Here is a 22,121-nt window from a genome sequence, read left to right as displayed (position 1 = left end):
AGTGAATGGAACCACCTAGTGGAAACATGTTGAGAAGTTAGGAGTTTGAGTTGGGTCAAATGTCGCCCTTATAATAATATGATAGGACAAAATATTTAATGGACTTTTAGAAAACAATGCCTGTTTAATTAAAAGAAAAGCTCTTTAGATGGCATCAACAGATGTATCAAAATATATCTTTTTTTTTTTTTAAAGGGTATAGTCATTTTATGGGTTATGATATGAAACAGTCCTAAATTTGGGGTGAGTTTGATGTCTTGGCTTTCTCAATTATTCAGTTCAGGGATATTTAAGCTAATAGTTGAGTGCGCTCCTCGGAAGTCTCTCATTTGGAAGGCCCGTGCCAGACAGTGTGCAGATGGGGCAGCAGTCATGCCTGGCAGGCCCCTGAAAGTGGGATTGCATTTGCACATTGTCTTATGTGCTGCGAACATTTTGCAGGGAAAAAAGGAAAAACTCTCTCCCTGCTTAAATGAAATTCTGACACAATCAATGCAAATTATAAATTATATTTAATTTGATGCAACAAATTCATCATCATTTCCAACTTTGTGTCGAGTGCAGTGCTGGAGCTCTGGGCATTTGATACTTGGTGCTGCAGTAACTTGGTCACATGGACCAGTGTTTTTCAAAGTACGGCCTTAGACCCTATCTGCCGGAAATGCAGATTCTAGGGTCCCCGTAGAACTTCTCCATATTCTCTGTATTCTCCGTATTCGTCCGGGGGCAGAGCCTGTAATCTACATTTTAAACAAGGGCTTCCCCCATATGACCAAAGTACAGCAGCTTTTGTGACCCTCTGATACAGAGGGAACATTTTTGCAAGGATTATTTCAGTTGTGATCTGAACTGACAATATTTTTGAATCCAGACAACTTAAATTTATAATGAAAATTGAAGTACCAGATAAAAATTTAGTTGGAGGACACACATACAAATAATTTTTAAAATGCTCCTTTTCAGAATCCTTGGTCATCGGAGTTGGCTAAGAACAGCATTACAACTAGTACTTTAAGATAACTTCTTTGATATCCATAAGAAAACTTATATTTGGGGAAATCATTTATGATTAAGTCTTCGTGAATTTATAAGAGGAAATCGCTAAGTTTGGAGGAAAAGGAATGAAGAGAAAGACCTCCTATCCAGTGTTAAGACCAATATTTAATGTAATACATATGATTTATTTGGGGGCAGAAGTAAAGCCAGCAGCCAATTTTCCACAGAAAGACAATGACAGTTTCATTAGGCTCTTCCAAACACATAGCAGCATTTGTGGCTTTCAGAATAGTAACTTGGTCAGACTGGGTCTTGCCGTGTTCCTTATTACAGATACGGCTTTTAAGGAGAAAAAATAATCAGGACATGAGAGGGGGAAAAAATTACTTTATCTTGAAATTTCTTTGGCTTAAAAGTGATTTCATATGGGCGCCTGGGTGGCTCAGTGGGTTAAAGCCTCTGCCTTTGGCTCAGGTCATGATCTCAGGGTCCTGGGATAGAGTCCCTCATCGGGCTCTCTACTCAGCAGGGAGCCTGCTTCCTCCTCTCTCTCTCTGCCTGCCTCTCTGCCTACTTGTGATCTTTCTCTGTCAAATAACTAAATAAAATCTTAAAAAAAAAGTGATTTCATATAACATCTATATTTAAATATTTCTTAATGTTGGTGTAGATTTCAGTGATAGAAGAATAAGATTTAAATAAAATTTTCCCCTTCAGTGAAGGATCATATATGTATATCCATATAATTTTAATAATTGTTGTAAAGAATTGATAATTTTTGTCGAAATATTGTTTGAATTGGTCTGCTAGTCATCAGCTCTGTTTTCCTGGTCTTTGGAGAACCCCTGCCCTTCTGTCTGTCTCTTCCTCCATCTGTTCTCTTTCCCTGATGACAATGGACCCAACTCGTTCTAAGAGAAACCACACTTTATTTCCAGCAGGAGCAGAGCAATACTCTAAGAATGATTTCCTTATCTTTCGCAGAAGGCCTGAAGTCGGCCTTCTTGTACTGTGATCTGGAAGCTCCCACGACCCAGGCATTCAATCTATTTTCTCTGCTAGGAATTCCCAGAGCCATGGCTGGGTCACCCTTTGCCTTTTCTGGCAGCTGGTTTCACTCTGAATTTAATGAGGGAGCCGAGCCGAATGGCCAGAGGAGGGTTTCCCCGTCTGGCCCCTCACTGGAAGAACTCTGCTGCTTGTCCGTGTTCAGTGAGTGAATGCCCAACTGCTGGGCAGTTCCAAGAAAGGGCCCTTCCAGCTGGTTCTTGTCTGGTCAGCGTCTGGGGCACCTTCCTGAGCCCTCCTGCTCCCCCCTCCCTTCTCCTTGGTCTTTGGTGTAACCAGCAGTGAAGCAGGAGCAGTGAGTATCTTAAATCACACCTAGATGTAAATTTTGGCGTCACTGAGATGTTCTGTCCTTATTCACTGGTCGGACATGACAATGTAGGCAGGCCTGTTGGCAGACTTCCTGTAGTCCTCCCGGATTTCTTGCTCCCTAAGCCCTCACCGCACCTGATTCTCTGTATTTATGTCTGCCAGGCCATTTTTAGAGCTGTGATATTAGCAGGTGGGAATTTGAAATGCTTCATCACCATGCTGAGAGTTCAAGCATTTTTCATGTCATTCTTAAGAATTTTAAGCTCATATTTTAGTCCCCTCCCTTATAACCTAGTGTATTTACTTAGGCTTTACATTTTTGCACAAGAAAAACCTTATTTTTGCGCTTTTATTATTAAACAGATAGGAAGAAAGTCTCTAATTATGTGCTTCTTACACTGGATTTTCTCCAAACTCCGCAAATACTGCAGCTCCCTGGAAGAAGATTGGGAACCAACCCAAGAGTTCTAAAGTTACATTTCTATGACAGATTTTTGTTGCATGCTTAAAGGGCAGGGGAGATTTTTGTATGGGACCTTTATCTTTCCTCCATCTCTGCAGTCTTCTTAAAATGCCCTCTGTTAGAATCCTGGTGGATTGATTTCCAGCTATGCCCAACATACTATAAATTAAAATAGAAGAGCCACTATTCATTCCTCACATATAGTGAACTTCTGTTGAATGAATTAATGGGCTCAGCAGTACCAAAGGACATTTGATTGTGGACTTGCCTTAAATTAATGATTTATTTTTTTAAAATAGGAGAAAGACATTTGAACCTACTATAAATGTTATGAAACCTTAGATTTTAATTTTCTACTGCTGCTCCCCGCCCCCCAACCGAGGAAAGAATGCCACAATGAAATTTTTAAAAGCCATTTAGAATCCTTTAGTGCTCTCAGGGCTTACAAACGCCTGTGATCATGGATGCTTGTCTTCAGGGGGCTTCTAGAAAGCACAGCAGGAACACAAGCCTAAGAGCTGTAACAACTCTTGCTGACGTGCTTGGCCTTCCCTCACTCCCCATCCTGGGGAAAGAGCCCATCAGGGTGGGGGTGGGGGTTCTTTCTGTTTCAGGGAGGATGTGTGTCTTGATTTGCTTTTTCATGTCAGTGGATTGGTCGGGACTTCATAACGTTTGGAAACTGTGGTCCTTTCCAACCCTGATATATTATGATGCTCTCAGAGTCCTTTGACCACATGAGACCTTCTTAAAGATTGACCACATTGTATTTCTTTTCCTTTTTTTAATTTAATTGAACTCAATTACCGACCTTTTTGCAGACAGCCAAGGGCACTGCTATTCTAGAACCTGCAGAGTTCTGTACTGATGTTGGGTGCTTGTGGAGCTGCCCCAAGTGTGGTGTGTTCTCTGTCCATGGCAGAAAGCCTTCATTCCTGGCAGTGTGCCTGCCTCCTTCCAGCAGGGTCCCAGTAAACTGTTGTTCTAGTAAAATAGTGACTAACCAGAGCCTTTTATTAACCAGCTTTTCCACCCACATACTACTCTCATTTTTGGAGTCGGAACAAGACTAATGGGAAATAAACCAATTTTGTCAACACCCGATGGTTTGCTGAGCTCTGACTATGTGCAGCCACTGTGCTCCATGGGTACCACTGGGCCCCATGAATCCTTACAGCAGCAGGGACCTTAGCGCTGTTTTAATCCCTGTTTTACAAGTGGGGGAACTGAGTTTCATAGCGGTGGGATCACTGCCTTAAGACCTGGAACTATTTGCTGCTAGAGTTCAGTGTGAGCCATTTAATAGTCTCGCAATCAGGATCTCCCTGGCATCCTCTCCCCCCACCCCCCCAAAATCCCACATTAACTGTAATTGAATACACAGTTCTCTTCTTCCAACATCTTTTGTCATATTTACGCGAGCGGTGAATTGTGAATACACGGTCATTTTGTATGGGGAGCTGTTCTCTTGAATGTTAGTTTGAAACTGATCCCTGACTCTGTCATCTTTTATCCTGTTTTAGTGGTGGTTGATTGTAGTGTGTCTAGTTAGGTTCTTTGAGATATAAAGGATTTTTGACACCTTTCATTTTCTGATAATTTTATGCCAGCCACCAAGGCAATTGGGCAAAAAAAAAAAAAAAAAAAAAAAAAAAATTGGCCGTGGGCAAAAGTGGCAGGATGAGATTGAAGGAGTAAGCTCAAAAAATCAAATTCTCTCTGAGCAGCAGTTTTTTGCTGCAAATAAGCAAGATAAGACAAATGTAGAAATTGTCAGCTGCGGTTGCTGTAATCAGCTTCTCTGTGGAGCTTCTCACAGCCAAGTGGGCAAAACAAGTTTGCCGGGAGCTGCTTTCCCGGGCAGAGAGCATGTATGTGGTTGATGGAAATTGGAAAGGGGAGCTCTGATAAAAAAGATGTTGATGTCAGTGCCCCTGTCCTTTGGCCTGGTCTCAGCTCCCCTACTCTCCCTGTCCCGGTGCCCGCACCTCTGTAGTTCATCCTGCATGCCTTAGTCAGATTGATCTGGAATTAGGACGGGTCTGAAGATCTCATCGTGGGTTCTATGGCCCGATAGAAGGAAGCACAGATGCTCTCACCTGGCATCTGAGGCCAGCCTGTGGCCCGTGCGCCCCATCCACCCAATGTTATTTCCGTGTGCTCTTCAGTAGAAGTCCTTTCCATCCACCGGCTGGACTTGGATCTTTTCTGTGTACATTCCATGCTGTGGACCAAACACCACTGGCGTAGAACCTACCTCGGAAAGCCCACCTCGGGCACTTCCATGAGAGCAACTCCTGACTCGCAAAGGATGCGGAAAATAATAAATTTTATATGGGAGTCGAGTGATAGCCAGTACCACCCATGCTGTACATGTGAAAGAGGAGACCAGTCACATGGTCTGTCTCTTCCCAGATGCACAGTCCCTTCCCTGTTGTTGAGTATCTGCTCAGAGAAACCAGCTGAGGGCAAAGTGGTTTGGAGCCTCCCCATCAGATGCTAGTGAAGATGAGGACAATCAGCGGCAAACAGCGAACATTTATTGAGCACTTTCTAGTCCTGAGCACTTTTATCAATGCTCACTGTTAACACTCTGAGCCTGATGGCTGCTGGTATTCCCATTTTAGAGATGAGGAAACAGGCTTGCAAGCTTAACGGACGAACCTCAGATCAGGCCTCTAGTAAATGGCAGAGCAGCAACCGAAGTCGTCTGTGTGGGTGATGGCGTGTTTGTGGGTGTCACTGATTCCTAAAGGCTGCTAGAAAATTCTGTGTGTCATCATTTTCAGTGTAGCCTCCCCCCAGTGAACGCTTCCTCTAGAGAAGTTAATAGAAGAGCTACAGGGTATTTTACACATTCACCAAAGGGTGCTTTGGTCAGCCTGACCGGGTCTTTCCTAGTAAGTCTCAAAGCATCCTTCTCGCTGGCGTCTGCTACCGCAGAGGGCGGTCCCTAGCGATTCTCCGAGGTTTCAAGGCTCTCTGTCTTCTCTCTCCAAGTGGAATGTAAGGTCTGTGAGGGCAGAAACCATCTCTTGTTTTGGTTGATCAATTTGATTATTGCCACAGCTGGTTAAAAATGTTGCCAGCAAGTGTCGTCGCTGTCTTTTAGGTCTGTGTGTTCTCTGAACAGCCTCATGTAGGAGGGTCGTTGTTCAGGCAGGAACTGTGCGGCGCCTCTTTGAGGCCACGTTGTGGAACGGGAGGAGTCTGGACGTGGGAGCCAGCGCTGGGATCTGCATTCCACTTTCTGAGTGCTTCTGCAAGACTCTTCAGCTTTCGTTGAGGCTGAGTTTCTCCATTTGCCAAGTGTCTTTCTTTGCCTGACTTCGCTTCGGAAGGCAGAGCCAGAGATGGATTTCTTGGTTCTTAGATTCACCTTCAGTTTATAAAGCTTAATGTTTTGTACAGGTAGGTGCTGTGAAAGCAGTAAACAAAGGGGGACACAGGGCTTGATCAGCACCTTCTTTGCTAGAACACTTTTCCTTTTGCCACACAATTTACAAGGTTTCGTATGTATTTTTAGATTTAATCTTAGAAACACCTTATGAGGCGCGTGAGGGTGGCTCAGTGGGTTAAGCCTCTGCCTTCGCCTCAGGTCATGATCTCAGGGTCCTGGGATCAAGGCCCACATCGAGCTCTCTGCTCAGTGGGGAGCCTGCTTCCCACCCCACCCCCCCCCCACCCCACCCCCCCCGCCGCCACCCTGCCTGCCTCTCTGTCTACTTGTGATCTCTCCCTCTCCGTCAAATAAATAAATAAAATCTTAAAAAAAAAAAAAACACACCTTATGAAATTCGGTATTATCCATTTCCTTTTATAAGTGAGTAAACTGAGGCTGAGAAACTCAGGGACTTCCCAATTTGCACAGCCCTGGCAGGGTTTGAATTCAAACCCCGTTTTCACCCTGAATTTTTGTTGTTTTCTTGCAGCCACTAACCACATGTAGCAACTGGTAGCAGGTGTATTTTTCTCCATGCATTTGTTTTTGATCTGTATGTGTCTTTGTAGTCAAAATGGGTTTCTTAGAGATGACATATGGTTGGCTTTCATTTTTGTAATCCACTCTGACAATCTGTCTTTTAATTGGTACATTTAGACCATTTACATTTAAAGTGATGGTTGATATAGTTGGATGTACGTAGAACAACTGAATTCAGAAATGTGTGTGTGTATATGCATATATATACTATTCCTATTTATATAAAAATATAGATGCCAGTCTATTTCCAAGTAGTCTGGTCTGAGAGTTGTGGTGTTTAAAAATATATACTTCTACTGAATGTTTGCCATCTATGAGCTAGCTGCTATATTTTAGTGATTTTAGTTTAGTTTGAAGAAAACCTATTCCAGAAATTTGCATTGTGTTCTCAAATGCTTAGATGCAGATTTTGGACCTGATATATTGAAAAATTGCCTAAATAAGTACAAAATAAGATGATGAGACTAGAGAAAAGTAGCTACAAAATAGTTCACTGATAATTCAGTGATTAATGGAAGTCAGGGTTTCCCGTTCATTACTGGAAGGGACCAGTGATCTGATGAAGTACTCAGCCTCCAAGGCCTGAGTTAAAGGATCATTGATTCTGGGCCTGGTCTATATGTGTTCTACCTCAGTTATTCAACAGATGCCCCAGAGAAGAGAGATTTTCCCAGAAAAGATACTGTTTTCTGTGTTTCGTGTTGGCTCTTTGCTAAGTTAATGTACTTTCAGTAAAATTTCAAAACTCCTTAAGGAAAACAAGCCATTCCTGAATAAGCCAGCATTATGAATTGAAGTATTTAAGTTATGTATTTGCAAAAGACCCAGAGTCTTTTTACTGAATGGAACTTCTGTTCCCTCATTCCTGAGCATGGTATGGTCCTGTACCGCAGACGTCTGTGTGATATACGATGTGAGGCATAGCCTGAGGAGTGTTGTGGTTCAAAAGCCAAGTTCAGAGGGAGCTGTAGATTGTCTCTAAGAGTGGACACCTCTCCTGCTGTATGAAACCCACCCTTCTTTCCCGTTCTCAGGCTCCAACAGACCCCTTTTCAGCGTTTTAGGATTTTTCTTTCAGTCATACACCGTAACTTCTTAGTCTCCTTTTCCTGTCCTGTAGACTCTGGCCCAACCTGGGCTCTTCTGAGGATTCAGAATGCCCGTGGCTATGCTTTCCCTACAGATAGGCATCGTGTAGTGACAGCTGCCCGAGAAAGGCCTTGTCTGTATCCCGGACTTGGAGGTTATGTGTTCATGATTGAAACGAGCTAAGATGTTTCTCTTTTATCTCATGAATTTGGGAATCTGCCCTTGTTTGAATTCTCTAGGTTGTCTGAGTGGAGAGTTCCAAATGTGCTGGATGCTGCAATTAGACATCTTTGTTTGGGTTCTGGAGACAGAGCCATATTTGGGAAACACAAATGGGCCAGTTTTCATATTTAAGACTTGTCTTGGTTAACAATGCGTGTTTAAGAAATTTCGTGTGCCCAGAGTTGTACATATAAAGAGTTTGAGAAGGAGCTCAGGGCTCTGGAATGCCATGAAGTCGGGTTAGGGGCTGGGAATTGGCCCCAAGCAGGCCTGGGGAGCAATGGGGTACCGTGTGTGTTGTCACCTGGCAGCCTCTGCTGACTATTTTAAGACTAAACGTTTTGGTGCAACTGCTTCTTAGGAAATCTGGTTGAACATTCTAGTCGTTTTACTGCCCCCCTTGTCCTCATAAGGAACTATGCGGGAGTAGTTTGGCTTCATTAAACAAAAGCAATCACTGGCGATTAATGTTGAAGTCCCACACTTAGGGAATTTGCTGTTAGTACCGGGGAAGATTGCATCATGCAGGGCTATGTGCTAATGGACAAGATTGTTAGTGGTGTGTTTTTTAGCTTGTCACCTTAATTTTCTCCTGAAAGTTCTAAATACTACACAATTGCATTTCAAGTGCTAGGTATGATCTGAAAAAATGACTTTTCACTAAAAAAAGGGTGCGTGAGTGGCTCAGTTGGTTGGGTGACTGCCTTCAACTTGGGTCATGATCCTGGAGGTCCAGGGTCAAGTCCTGCATGGGTCTCTGGGCTCAGCGGGGAGTCTGCTTCTCGCTCTGACCCTCCCCCCTCTCATGCTCACCCTCTCACAAACAAATAAAATCCTTTTTTTTTTTAATTTTAAATTTTAAATAAAATCTTTTTTAAAAAGGTTAAAAAATAAAAAGAAACATAAACAATCTAGAAAATAGAAATGAAATTTAGAAGTTGCCTACAATTCCATGCTACCAGATTATTTCTAGAATTTGGGCATGTTTCCTTTCAAATATATGGATATGTCTTTTTGTTTGTTTTAAAGATTTCTTTATTTTATTTTATTTTAAAAAAATTTTTTAGATTTCTTTATTTTAGAGAGAGTGCGAGCAAGAGTGGGAGTAGGGGCAGAGGGAAAGAGAGAGAGAAAATCTAAGCAGAAGCTTTGTGCTGAGCTTGGAGCCTGATGTGGGGCCTGACCTCACAGCTGTGAGATCACGATCTCAGCCAGAACTGAAAGTCAGAGGCTCGACCCAGGTGCCCCTGGCTATGTTCTGTTGTTTACATAACTATAAACACAAATGTCACACAGACCTACACTCTGCTGTCCTCACTTAGCCTTATAAGAAGTGTCTTCCCATGTTGTGTGGTCTATGTGGCTGTTATTTTTCTAACTCTTCAATAGTCCACTTGGGTGTGTGTGACCATGTAATTAATGGGTCCCCTGTCCCTGAACACCAGAGTGTGTTCAGGTTTTCACTATTATTAATAAAACCACGAGAAACATTTCTGTATAGCTTTGTTGTCATTTGGGGTTCTTTCTTTGGGCTAGATTCCCCAAAGCACAAAGAGATTGAGGTGTATAGCTCTTGATGTGTTATGCTTAAAACAGGGATGACGGTTGTGTCACCAACCAGGTAGGAAAATGTCAATGCCTTGGCTTTTGTCCACACTGAGCGTTAGTGTTCTTAAATTTGTGGACTAATTAAGAAGTGGAAAAAATAGTCATTATTTGCGTCTTCTTTTTTTTTTTTAATCAAACTAAGTGAACATTTTCTCATGGGTTTGTTTGCAGTTTTCATCAGGGAATTATTTCTTCATGCCTTCTTAATTTTTTTCATGGCAGTAAGTATGAGCATACTGTAAGATCGGGATATTAACCCTCTCTATTATGTATGCTACAAACCATGCATTTTAATACATAGATAATGTAACATATGATTACAAGTTATCATCCAAATTCTCTTATCTGAAGCTCAAATAATACTGCATTTATAAGACTTGAAACTATTTGGGGGCTGTATTTTGCTTATTGGCAATTGGCAGAATCAACTTCGTATGTTTATTTAAAAGCTTCATTTAAGTATAAAAGGTAAAAACACAATTGCAGGCGTATTGGTAATGAGCTGTCCGGCTCTGGGTCTGATCTGTCTCTGGCAAGGGTCTGGGATGACAGTGTGATGACTTTAATGGGAGCTTGGACATCAGATTTCTGAATTCTGTGTTTGGAAATTGGTCTTATTAAAATGAGTTCCTTATCTGCATGACCTCTAGTGGGGATTAGAAACAAAACTAAACCCAGATAAAAACCCGTAATTTTTGCTGGACCTGCATCTGGCAACTAGGGTTGGCGTGAACGGTTGGGGAGGTGAGGGAAAGGTTATCAGTGGGAAGAAACTGTGGGATGAAGGACTGGGAAAGGGGAACTCTTGTTCAGAGTGCAGCAGGAATGATGGTCTGGTACCGTGAGGTTTAGGGCTCGCTGAGTACACGGAGGAAGCAACATGAAAGGCTCACTGGGGCCTTATCTTACCTTACATGGCCTGCTGGTGTAGTCAGGAATCCGGACCTCAGTTTTTAGATCAGTGTTTCCCAAAGTGAGATATTGCAAAGTAAGCTGAGAAGTAGGTCACTGAACATTTGAAAATGTTAGCGTTCATTTCTTGATTTTCTGTCCCATGCAGAACTTACTCCTTTTCTTCCTGTGGTTCTGTAGCACATAGCTCCGATTGCTCGCAGAAGGGCTACCTATCATATTGTATTTCAGTGGGACATGTCTGTCACCCTGCAGCTCTGTGGTGGCCTCAAAGACCGCAGCTGTGTGACTCATGCTGGTCTCCTCTGGGCGAAGCGCTGTCCTGGGCGCATAGCAGCAGCGAGAGAAATACTATTGGGATGGTGTCACCAGGCCTGTATCTTAGTTACCATGATTCTTTCCTAGGAGTTTGGTGCCTTTTTTTCCTTTTGCCCTTTACTTCCCAGCCAGCCCCTCTGAGCTCACATAGGCTCTGTGGATTGTTTTCCCCATGGAATTGGGACCCCCAGGACGTCACAGTGTGGCCTTCCATGGCTATCTGGGGGGTTCTGAGCCTTCTCCAGCCATGGTCATGGTCTAGGAGTGAGGTAGTAGGATATAGTGTGAGTGTGAGGTTGGGGGCCCAGAGGCGGCTGAGGCTCATGACTCCTGAATAAGAAAGAATTGACTAGACCAAACAGCTTGTCAGGTGCGGGGTGAGGGGAGTGACAAATGGGGGAGGAGAAGGCAGAGCACCCTGACTGGCGTGTGCGAGCGTCAGTGATTCACTCCACCATTAATTGGCACTTGCCAGGCACCATCCCAGACACTGGGACGCAGAGATGAGCAAGACCCGGTCTGGCCAGAGGGTGCTTACTGGCTTCTGGGCTCAGTGCACGAGGCCTGATTGATTGGAGGGACAGAGACAGACTGGAAGGCAAGGTGTGGGGGTGAGATGAGTATCAGACTCAACCATCTCTTGTCGCTGTTTATTGGGACTTGGTGTTCACTGAGTAATAGGATGATATTGGAAGGTCCTAAAAGGGGAAGTGGCACTGGCCAGTCTGTGCGGTGGCTGTGGAGGACTGATTCTGTATCCTTTGCCAAGATGCCCAAAGCTGCAGGTGACCTGAGGAGGAAGAAGAGGGAAAGGGGCCTTAGTAGAAGGAGTAAAAAGCAAGACAAAGGAAAACTTTTTCTGAATCTAAGTTTTTGCACCTCAGTAAGGGTGTGGATTGGATTGCTGGTTTATGAGCCTTTTTTTTTTTTTTTTCTTGGTAGCCGCATAACCCAATCATCGAAGGAAAACTCAAGAAATATAAATGAGTGAAATCAACAAAAGCACAGCTGTCCGGGTTGAAGTGGAAAGTGGAGAATGGGTGGGCGGATTGCCAGCGCTGCGGCATGAGGGCGCTCGTGGAACATCCTTCCAAAACAGGCAGAAAGCCACGGAAATGGGCTAGGTAACCTACATGGATCCTTCTGGCTCTTGTATTCCTGATAAAATCCCCAAGGAAGTGAGCTTGAAGATAGAAAGGAATGAGGACCCAGTGTGGGATCCTCGAGGTCTTTAAACTCCAAGAAGAACTATGGGAGCCTTGATCCACAAAGACGATCATCCTGGCCTGATGTGAACCAACCCACAGTGACACTTAGAAACCAGGACCAAAAAGTGTGTGGGGGAGGAAGAAGGAGTTAAGTGTTTTAAATTCAGTGGAAAAGGTCAGTGAGGCCCTGACCAGTGCAGAAGCCAGTGTTGGACTTGGCCGTGTCTGCACTGGAAATCTTTCTGAAGGCCATTGCAGATAATTGGTTAGAGCGGAAACCAGTTGGAGAGACTCCAGGAGGCAGTGAGAGGATGTGGGGGATGGCCTTTCCAATGTGTTTTCCTCTGGCTCCCTCTCCAGAAGCATCGGTCTTTTCACAAAACCCTTGTGCTTGTTGTGTTTTGACCCCACCCCCCACCCCCGCTATGTCATGGGATTCCACACCTAAGTTAATGTCACGGTTAAGTTGATCTTATCTTCCTCCCTTGAAAGGGCAGTGCCCCAGCTCAGTGTGTACCCTTTCTGGCTTTGTGGAGAACCTTCTGCGCCCTCTTCAACAAGGTGGAGAGTGCATTTCGAGAGAAATGACCATTAATGGAGATTGAGAAGAGGATGAGCTGTTGAAAAATTGGAGAAATTTGACTTTGCCGTGTGGGTCAGCAAAGTATAAAAAGCAATAAGGCCAAGCATTTATTCTGGGCCTTTGTGAGCTGTCACTGTTCTTTTCAAGCCATTGGAAGGAAGTAGCTGCAAATATATCAAATCAAGTCCCAGACTGGATTTCAAAGCCAGAGTATAACCAGGGTTTGGTTGGAATGGGAAGCTAGCTTGTTTTTAGACAGCTATGTTGGATTTAAGGAGGGTCCTGGTTGTCTTGAAGAGAAGACTCCAAACTTAGGTTCTGAAGCCTAAATAGAGATAAGAACAGTGTTCATGACTGAGCACCCACTGAGTGCTTGGTCCTGAGGATGACACAGTGTCTCTCCTATGGAAACTTAAAATTGTGTGTGTGTGTGTGTGTGTGTGTGTGTGTGTGTGTGTACACGCCCTTAGTATGTATGTGGGGAGAAACAATGGAAGCCAAACACCATAGGGCATAGGAGAAGCTGGACCACTTTTGTGAAAGGTCAGTCTGAGTCTCCTTCTTTTCCAAGAATCTTTGCTGGACCTTGAGTTCATTTTTACAGACAAACTTAATTCTTCCCTTGTCCTATCCTGCATCCCTGAACTATCCATATAAGGAAGGACCTTCTTTCCTTCCCTAGTAAACAACCCATATTTAGTTATTGGATCCGATTTTGCGCTGGAAGCATGAGTATAACTTTTGCTTTTTAGTAATTATTCACTCTGTGTCATCGAGACTTATCTCAGAATTATAGGGTCGTGGAATTAGGGAGGGACCACGCAGAACCATTAATTATCCAGATGCATTCTTAACAAGTTTGGCTACTTTACATTTTGTTCTTCTGGCGGAATGTCTGTGTTGATGCTGTGGCCCTTTACCCAAGTACGGTAGGTCCTGACTGCCCAGGTTTGACCCTCGCTGGCCCACCCAAGCTGTGACTCTGAGGAGGTCCTGTGATTTACCGGGGGATAGCGGTGCACTTGGAACTGTATGGTTCTGCCACTAGATGGCGCTGTTTATCTTTTTGGCTTTTACCCAAAGGTGCTTGCCGCCTCTGGAAGCGACTTGTGGGAGAAATTCCAAAGATATGGCATCATGTTCTCAACCAAATCAAACCCTTTACAGCTTAGTTTTTAAGTAAATATTAAGTGTCCTGGGGTTTTATGTAAAATAAACTCTCACATTCTACCTGTGATTTTAATAGCTTGCATTATCTCTGAATAAACCGCAGGGACTAGATGATGACTTTCAAGGCTTACAGCATGCGGTCAGACTCTCTTTGTGCAGCTTCCCAATCCCAGCCTTGCCGCCCTGACTCTGAGCTCTTGAGGTTGTAGAGAGAAAACCCTTTCCTGAGCCCCCTTGAGATTCAGATCTGGATGGCCTCACTTCAGGAGAGAGGAATGAAGGTTCTTCTCTTGGAATGAAACATCTGGGACTCCTTCCTCCCCCCACCTGGTGCTGGTCAAGATTCTTGGGTTGCAAATGACTGGACACTGCCTCTTGGGAACTCAGATGGAAATGGGGTTTATTGGTAAAAGCTTGGGTCGTTCCGAATTTGTGGGAGGTTGGAGGATTGCCCTCCGAACAGAGGCAGGAAATCAAGGGGCCTGAGTTAGGTGGAATGAGAGCTGAAATCAGGTCCCGTGGGCGTTGGGATAGGCTGTACCTCCACTGGTGAGGACTGGACACCGGACTCCCTCCTTGGCACAGCCACCACTGCCGCTCTTGCTGGAGATCTTATTTTATTCTAAATCGTCCCCTCCTCCTTTGTGTTACCTGCTGCTGATTCAGTCACCAAATGAGAGCATGCCACAGAACCCATGACCCAGAAAGTCTGCGTCCAGAGCGGTGCTCGCTCACCGGCGTGGGGTGGGTGTCACTCGTTATTGTCATGCTAGTCCTTTATTAAAAGAATGTCCTAGCACTCTGGGTCCAGCCTCCTTCCATCTTACAATCCAGCCACTAACTGGTTAACACCTGGCATGGGGGGCCTCCCAGAGAGTGCTGCAGCTGACTTCTACTGTGGCTGCTGGGCACTTGTGGCCAAGTGGTGGTATGTGGGATGCTCTCCCCGACCGGATGTACATTAGATCACTTTGCAAGCAAGAGTGGGGCTGACACTTAGAAATTACTAGTGTCTACATTGAAAAATACTACATGCACAAAGGGCTACCCAAGTATGATGGTGATATTCATCATGTGTGAGTTGAGGCATCTTTTTTGTTTGGTTCGTAGGACATTTCCATTCATCTCTTTCCTAGCCTAAGAATGCGTTTGGGCTATGTACTTATTTTTAAAATGAAGATGAATTAAACGGAACTGTCCAGAGGGAAGTTGTAAATGAATTATGGAGGGTTAATGCAATAAAATATTATATAGCCATTAAAATAATGGATATGATGACTGGGTAAAAATCCAGAAAGATGTGCATGAAATCTTTAATTTAAAAAGTAAAACACAAAGCTGGCCAGACATTTACATTTGCAACTATATGTAAATGCTACTTCTGCAGATAGAGGTTAGAAAGAATTGTAAAGAAAGAAAATTCACGTTTTATTAAGATAGATTCATGGTTGAATCAAAAGCCCTTTTTTAATCAGTTTAAAGTTGAAGAAAACCTTAATGAAACTATTAAAATTATTTTTAAAAATAAAAATGTTTGGATGCTATCATAACAGCCCTTTTGGTCCTGGAGCCAAATTGGGGTGCCCTAAAACCAGGATTGGAAGCTATGAGGGCATACAGAATACAGCAGATTGTGTTCCTTCACTGAAAGAACAAATGTTTCCACGGGTCAGGGGCTGTTGAAGGTCACGGGTAGTCTCAGGTGTATTTGATGGAGACAAGCTACTGCTGATTTGGGCAGCAGAGGACTTGGAATGATTTCCTTCTTGCCCGTAGCATTCTACTCTGTTCCAATGACAGTGAGCAAGGCAGCCACCCATGGAGGAAGCCAGTGCCTGGCTTCAGTGTGTTGAAAAGGAAACTAACGCATGTCTCCTTATGTAGACCCTCAGACCATACCTGGGCCTTCTTTTTTTTTTTTTTTAAGATTTTATTTATTTAATTGACAGAGATCACAAGTAGGCAGAGAGGCAGGCAGAGAGAGAGGGGGAAGTAGGCTCCCCGCTGAGCAGAGAACCCGATGTGGGGCTCGATCCCAGGACCCTGAGTTCATGACCTGAGCTGAAGGCAGAGGCTTAACCCACTGAGCCACCCAGGTGCCCCAATACCTGGGCCTTCTTATGGCATAATTCATGAACTAGGGAGTTGATTGCCTCTCCCTTATTGCTTCTCACATTTTATTTTATTTTATTTTATTTTATTTTATTTTATTTTATTTTATTTCCCACATTTTTGAGTGCAGAGAAACCAGCTGGAGATCTTGTTAAAATGCAGATTCAGATTCAGTCCCCATAGGTTGAGTCTAAGTTTCTGCTCTCTTAGTAAGCACGCAGATGATGCCAGCGTTGCTGGTCTCTGGACCACACTTTAAATAGCAAGGTTCTACATATCCTGAAATCTTGTTTTTCAGATTGTCTTTCCAGTATGTTCACTTAGGCCTTTCTATTTAAAATATTGCAAGACCAGTGTTTTGGAAACTACAGAATATTGTGGAGAGAAATGAAAGACCTACGTAAGGGGACAGAGGGTCTAGTCTCTGAAATTAGAAAATCCAATATTGGTAAAATGTTAATTTCCCTCCAGATTGATGTATAGATTCAACACGATCCCAGGCAAAAGTCCAGCACGCTTTTTGTTTCGTTTTTGGTAGAAGTGGGTAGGGTTCTCAACTTTGTGAGAATGCAAAGGATCTAGAAGAGCCAAAAATGATTTTTGAATAAGAACAAAGTTGGGAGACTCACACTACCTGATTTCGAGACTTAGTCTAAAACTGGAGTAATCAAGACAGTGAGTTGAATGGGTTCAAGTCAGAACCCATGGAGCAGAATAAAGCCCAGAAGTAGACCCCACACAATGGCCAACTGATAGATGGTGGTGTGCTAAGTGAGAGAAGTCAGGTGTGAGAACGTACAGACACCGTGCTGCCAGGGGTAGCATTCTAGGCGCAAGGTTAGACTCTGGTGAGAGAAAGCAGATCAGTGGTTCCTGCAGACTTGGGATGAGACCATACTAAATGAGGGGGTGGTCTTTGTGAATCAAGAGAGTGCCTTCCTCCCTCACCCCCTCAGGCCAGTAGGATGCAGAACCTGATGGCCTGGGCCTTCGAGTCTGTCTGTCTGGGTCCCTATACCAAGCTGTGCCTGCCTCTGTACCTTGGTCTGCTTATCCATGTAAACTAATACAGTGTCAGTGCTTTACTCTGTAGGGCCATTGGGAGGATCAAATGAATGTATTTAAAGCATCTAGAACATTTCCATTTGTATAATTATATGTATATAAACTTATTATCCTCTGATAATCATTTTGTGTTGTGATTTTTACCTCTTTCTCTTACAGTTTGGTTCTCTCTTGCCTTTACCCTCTCCTTGACCTATGTGGACTCATGGAACTTAAGGTTTTTAATAGAATCTTAGAAGTGGAAGAGATCTTGCTTAGCATCTAAACCAAGTACAGGTGTCAAAATTGAGGCCAAGGAGGTTGAGTGCTGTGCCCAAAGTCAGGGTCATGTTTATAGGCAGCCAACCAAGAAGTAGGAGCCTGGCCAGGTGACTCCTGGTTATGTGTGGTATCTGCATTTTTCATGCACACAGTGGGGGGACTTCCTGCGAAGCTGCCATTCATCAGCTGTGTTGTGTTGTCTGTTTTCCTGCAGAGCATTTCGGAGCCCCAGTAGCAGAAGACTTGTCCTGTTACCACCATGAGCTCTGGTAAGCCATTTAAAATCATGTCTTTCTCTTCTGGACCAATCTACAAGACTGGGTAGTTTACCCAGATTTCCCACTGTTTCTTAAGGCCCCAGTTGCATTTCATTTTTTATTTTTTAAGACCTGGGCAAGCAAGCGCCAAAGCCCTGTCGTAAGTTGTCATTGCTACTATCGCCTTCATTATGAATGATTTAATGAGTGCCTACTGTGTGTTAAGCACTAAGCTTAATGTGCACCATATCCTAATCTTTATAATATCTCCCCTTTTCGCTTTTTAAACAACTTTATTGAGATAGAAATGACATACCTTGAACTGCAGATATTTTCAGTATCCTGGGTGATAAATGTTGCCATATGTGTACACACACCTCTGTGGCGTTGTTTAATCCTGGCGACGGCTGCAGAAGGAAACAAATTGACCAAATTGACCGTAATTGCCCCAGGGTGCGAGCTAATTTAACACTCCTTCCATTGGTGCTGGACGAGCTGTTGTTCATGTTCTTGCTATGCCTTTGGTAGTAAAAAATCAAGATAGAAAGAAATGACCAATTTTGCGTATTTTTAGTTTAGAGCTGGGGTAGAAAGCATGGGCTAACGAGGTCAGAGAAGTGAATAGATCCCTACTCATTATGCAGCCAAGAGCTGTCAGTTGTCCAGCCCAGAATTCAAGGCAGAGAAGTTTCCTTCTGGAGATTAAGGCCCACCTTGGCTCTGTGTGTGCCCTGGAGCCTCCCGAGGCCTGCAGGCTGTGGGGTATGGGACAGGCGACCCAAGTAGCAGCTCATTCAGGGATCTCCTAATTCTGTATTATGTTTGGAGTATCATTAGAGATCTCTGCAGATTAAAAACAATCCTTTCCATGTACAACATACAGTGTCCTCTTAGCCAAATCCTAAATTGTGCAGGACGGTATGTGCTTAGGACTGAGGCGGGCTCCAGGTGGAACAGCACAGGGCCTCAAGTTGGCTTCCTCCCAGACCAGCTGTGTGGCCTCTGGCCTGCAGGGCCTCCTCCTCTGTGAAACAGCATGAAAACACCGGCTCACTGGGACTCCTTGAGAATAAGTGACAACGTACCTCCCATGTGCAATGCCCAACGTGTGGCCAGTGTTCCGTCCTAGGTTATCAGCTCACGTCTCCTCCTTGCAAGGAGGGGGACTTGGCTTGTTTTGAGCCCTTTTGCTGCCCGTGAAGAAGAAATACACCTTTTCCCCCCTCCAAGTAGACTTAGGTACTGCCAGGTGCTCCTGCTTTGTAATTCATTTTTTCTTTTTGTTTGCTTGGCTTTTTGGTTTTGTGGTCATTTAAAACGGGCTGGAAAGTACCTTTTTTTTTCCTTTTCTTTTTCTTTCTTTCTTTTTTCTTTTTTTTTTTTAAATTTAAAACCTCTGCCCTGCAGCTAAAGTTTCTGGGTCTTCTACCAGGATGAGCCTAAGCAGGCATTGTGGCTCCCGGCATAAGTGCAGGAGGAAGACGGGAGGGCGTGGCAGGAGGGTAGGGTGTGGCCAGGCCTGCGGGACTTCTCCCAGGTTCACTCTCAGGCGGGGTGCTAGGAGGGCATTTTATAGAAAGAGTCCAAAAAAGGGCGCCTGGGTGGCTCAGTGGGTTAAGCCGCTGCCTTGGGCTCAGGTCATGGAGTCCCGCATCGGGCCTTCTGCTCAGCAGGGAGCCTGCTTCCCTCTCTCTCTCTCTGCCTGCCTCTCCGTCTACTTGTGATTTCTCTCTGTCAAATAAATAAATAAATAAAATCTTTAAAAAAAAAAAAGTCCAAAGAATCCAGACCCTCTGACCTGATAATCCCACTCTTGGGAATTCCCCTCTTAATTCAGAGGAAACAAAAACATCACCTACATGAAAGTGGGGAATGAGTAGTTCATTATGTACTTGGTAGAATATTGTGCTACTATTAAAAGTGATCATTAGGAAGAAAGCAGCTATGTAGAAAACATTTGTGTTAACCTTTGGTGGAATGAGAAGTATGAAAATGATGCTTTATTTATTTATTTATGTAATTTTTTAAATGGTGCTAGTCACCATACAGTACATCACTAATTTTTATGTAGTGTTCCATGATTCATTGTTTGTGTATAATACCCAGTGCTCCATGCGATCTGTGCTGCTTAATACCCATCACTGGGCTCACCCATCCCCCCCACACCCCCTTCCCCTCTAAAACCCTCCATCCATAGGCTCTTAATGGTTCATTTCCCCCTCTGACTCCCCTGCTCTTTATTTTCCCCTTCCTTCTCCTAATGTCCTCCATGCTATTCCTCCTTATGTTCCACAAGTAAGTGAAACCATGGATCTTTCTCTGTGTGACTTATTTCACTCAGCATAATTTCCTCCAGTCCCATCCATGTTGATGCAAATGGTGGGTATTCATCCTTTCTGATGGCTGAGTAATACTCCATTATTATTATGCACCAGTCTTCTTCCATTCATCTGTTGAAGGGCATCTTGGCTCCTTCCACGGTTTGGCTATTGTGGACATTGCTGCTATGAACATTGGGGTGCATGTGCCCCTTTTCACTACATCTGTATCTTTGGGGTAAATACCCACACTTCTCCAAAGAAGACATACAAATGGCTAACAGACACATGAAAAAGTGCTCATCATCATTAGCCATCGGGGAAATCAAATCAAAACCACATTGAGATACCACCTTACATCAGAATGGCAAAAATGAACAAGGCAGTTGGAGAGGTTGTGGAGAAAGGGGAGCCCTCCTACACGGTTGGTGGGAATGCAAGTTGGTGCAGCCACTTTGGAAAACAGTGTGAAGGTTCCTTAGAAAGTTAAAAATAGAGCTACCCTATGACCCTGCAATTGCACTGCTGGGTATTTACCCCAAAGATCCTGAGCATTCATTTTATTCCAAGTTTGGACTGGACTGCCAGTCACTAGGGAAGGGGCTTTGGTTTGTTCTTTCACTGCATTCTTCTGGCAGACCCGCAAAGGGGAGCATGGTTTACCTCATCCTGTTCTGTACATGGGGCATCTGAGGCTTGGAGATGAGGAGGATTTGCCTGGCATAACCAGCCGGTGTGTGGTAGAGCTGAGGCAAAGCCAGGCTGCACCAGCACACTGGGCTGCAGAGGTCGGAATCGGAGGTGCTGGCACAATTTTGCAAATTTTCATCAAGTTTTGCTGTGTTTGTTGAAAAGAAAGCAAGGAAAGGACAGGAAGTGCATGGGGCTGGGCCTGGTAGCAGCTGAGAGGCTGCCCCAGTGCTGGCGTTGGGGGGGGCCCAAAGCAAGGCCTGCAGTTCCAGAGAGGAGATCGTGAAGAACTCCAGCAGGTGCAGGGAGAAGAGAGAGTGGCAGAAAGAGCAGATGGGGTGATGGAACCTGTCGTATTTCTTTTACTTGGATTTCTGGCCAACACCCTCCTTCCATCCATCCCAAGAATGTAGGTGCGAGGGAGATATTGACATCTGGGAGAATTAGGCTTCATCTGGAGGTAGATGGGGCAGCAAGCAGGACAGAACCTATGGGGCCAGTGTCGGGAGGTCCGGGATGCTGGTCGGGAGGGGTAGTGGCCCTGCTCGTGTCTGGATCCAGGAGTATCCGGGCGGGCCTGGCAATGTGGGCCATGTCAGAGAGGCTGACAGGAGAGCCTAGGTGGGTAACCTAGTCTCAGCCAGAGGATCTCCTGGGATTTGGGATGGGGCTTCAGCCCCAGCATTTGGGGAGATCATATATAAGCTCTTTCATAAAGAAGGTATTTAGTTTGTATTTATAGACTATACAGGAGCCATTTTAAATTTTATATATATATTTATTTATTTATTTATTTTTAAAGGGTTTTTTAATTAATTTTTTTGACGGTGAGAGACACAGCAAGAGAGGGAACAGAAGCAGGGGGAGTGGGAGAGGGAGAAAGAGCCTTCCCACCGAGTAGGGAGCCCATCATGGGGCTTGATCCAGGACCCCGGGATCATGACCCAAGCCGAAGGCAGATGCTCAACGAGTGAGCCACCCAGGCGTCCCGCAATTTTTTTATTTAAAAAATTAAAAAAATCCTTCTTCTTGTTGGAGGCAAGAGGATGCCCTGGGAAATGGAGCAGACCAGAATTCAGACCCCAGCATAGTGATCTTAGGCAGGCCTGGCGTCCTCTCTACGCTGCAAATTTCTTATCTGTGAAATAGGAGTTTCTGTCTCACAGCTCCAGGGGACTGGGTCTGAAGGATAAAAATGAGATGCTACTTACGGAATGTTAGCATGGATCCTCAGATCCAGGCAAATAGATGTTTGAGAAACCATAGAACCATAGGTGTTGTGATTGTATTTGTGGCTTGGTTGGCTCTTGGCTGGTGGGGGTGGGGATGGGGGTGGGGTTACTCCAAGCCACATAGAAAGGGCGAGTCTGCTCCCTGTGCCTTCAGCTGCGCAGACTCAGGAAGGTCTCCGTTGACCTACAGAAGGTGACATTCCCGGGAAGCAAGGCGCAAGGAGGCGCAGGATTTCCCCCAACGTAAGAAAAGGG

The 22,121-nt window shown here is 44.4% G+C and overlaps 1 protein-coding gene across 1 annotated transcript in view; it reads left to right on the top strand.

The window, feature by feature from the left end:
* Positions 1-22,121, top strand: part of SORBS1 (sorbin and SH3 domain containing 1) — a 227,277-nt gene that overhangs the window by 90,311 nt on the left and 114,845 nt on the right. Inside the window, 1 exon segment of the mRNA XM_032313382.1 lies at positions 17,584-17,638. Within this exon segment, the coding sequence (XP_032169273.1) occupies positions 17,629-17,638 (10 nt within the window). The 5' untranslated portion in view covers positions 17,584-17,628.

The sequence above is a fragment of the Mustela erminea genome, chromosome 14, assembly GCF_009829155.1.
Source record: "Mustela erminea isolate mMusErm1 chromosome 14, mMusErm1.Pri, whole genome shotgun sequence".
Classification (NCBI taxonomy): domain Eukaryota; kingdom Metazoa; phylum Chordata; class Mammalia; order Carnivora; family Mustelidae; genus Mustela; species Mustela erminea.
This window is presented reverse-complemented; position numbering and strand designations above follow the sequence as displayed.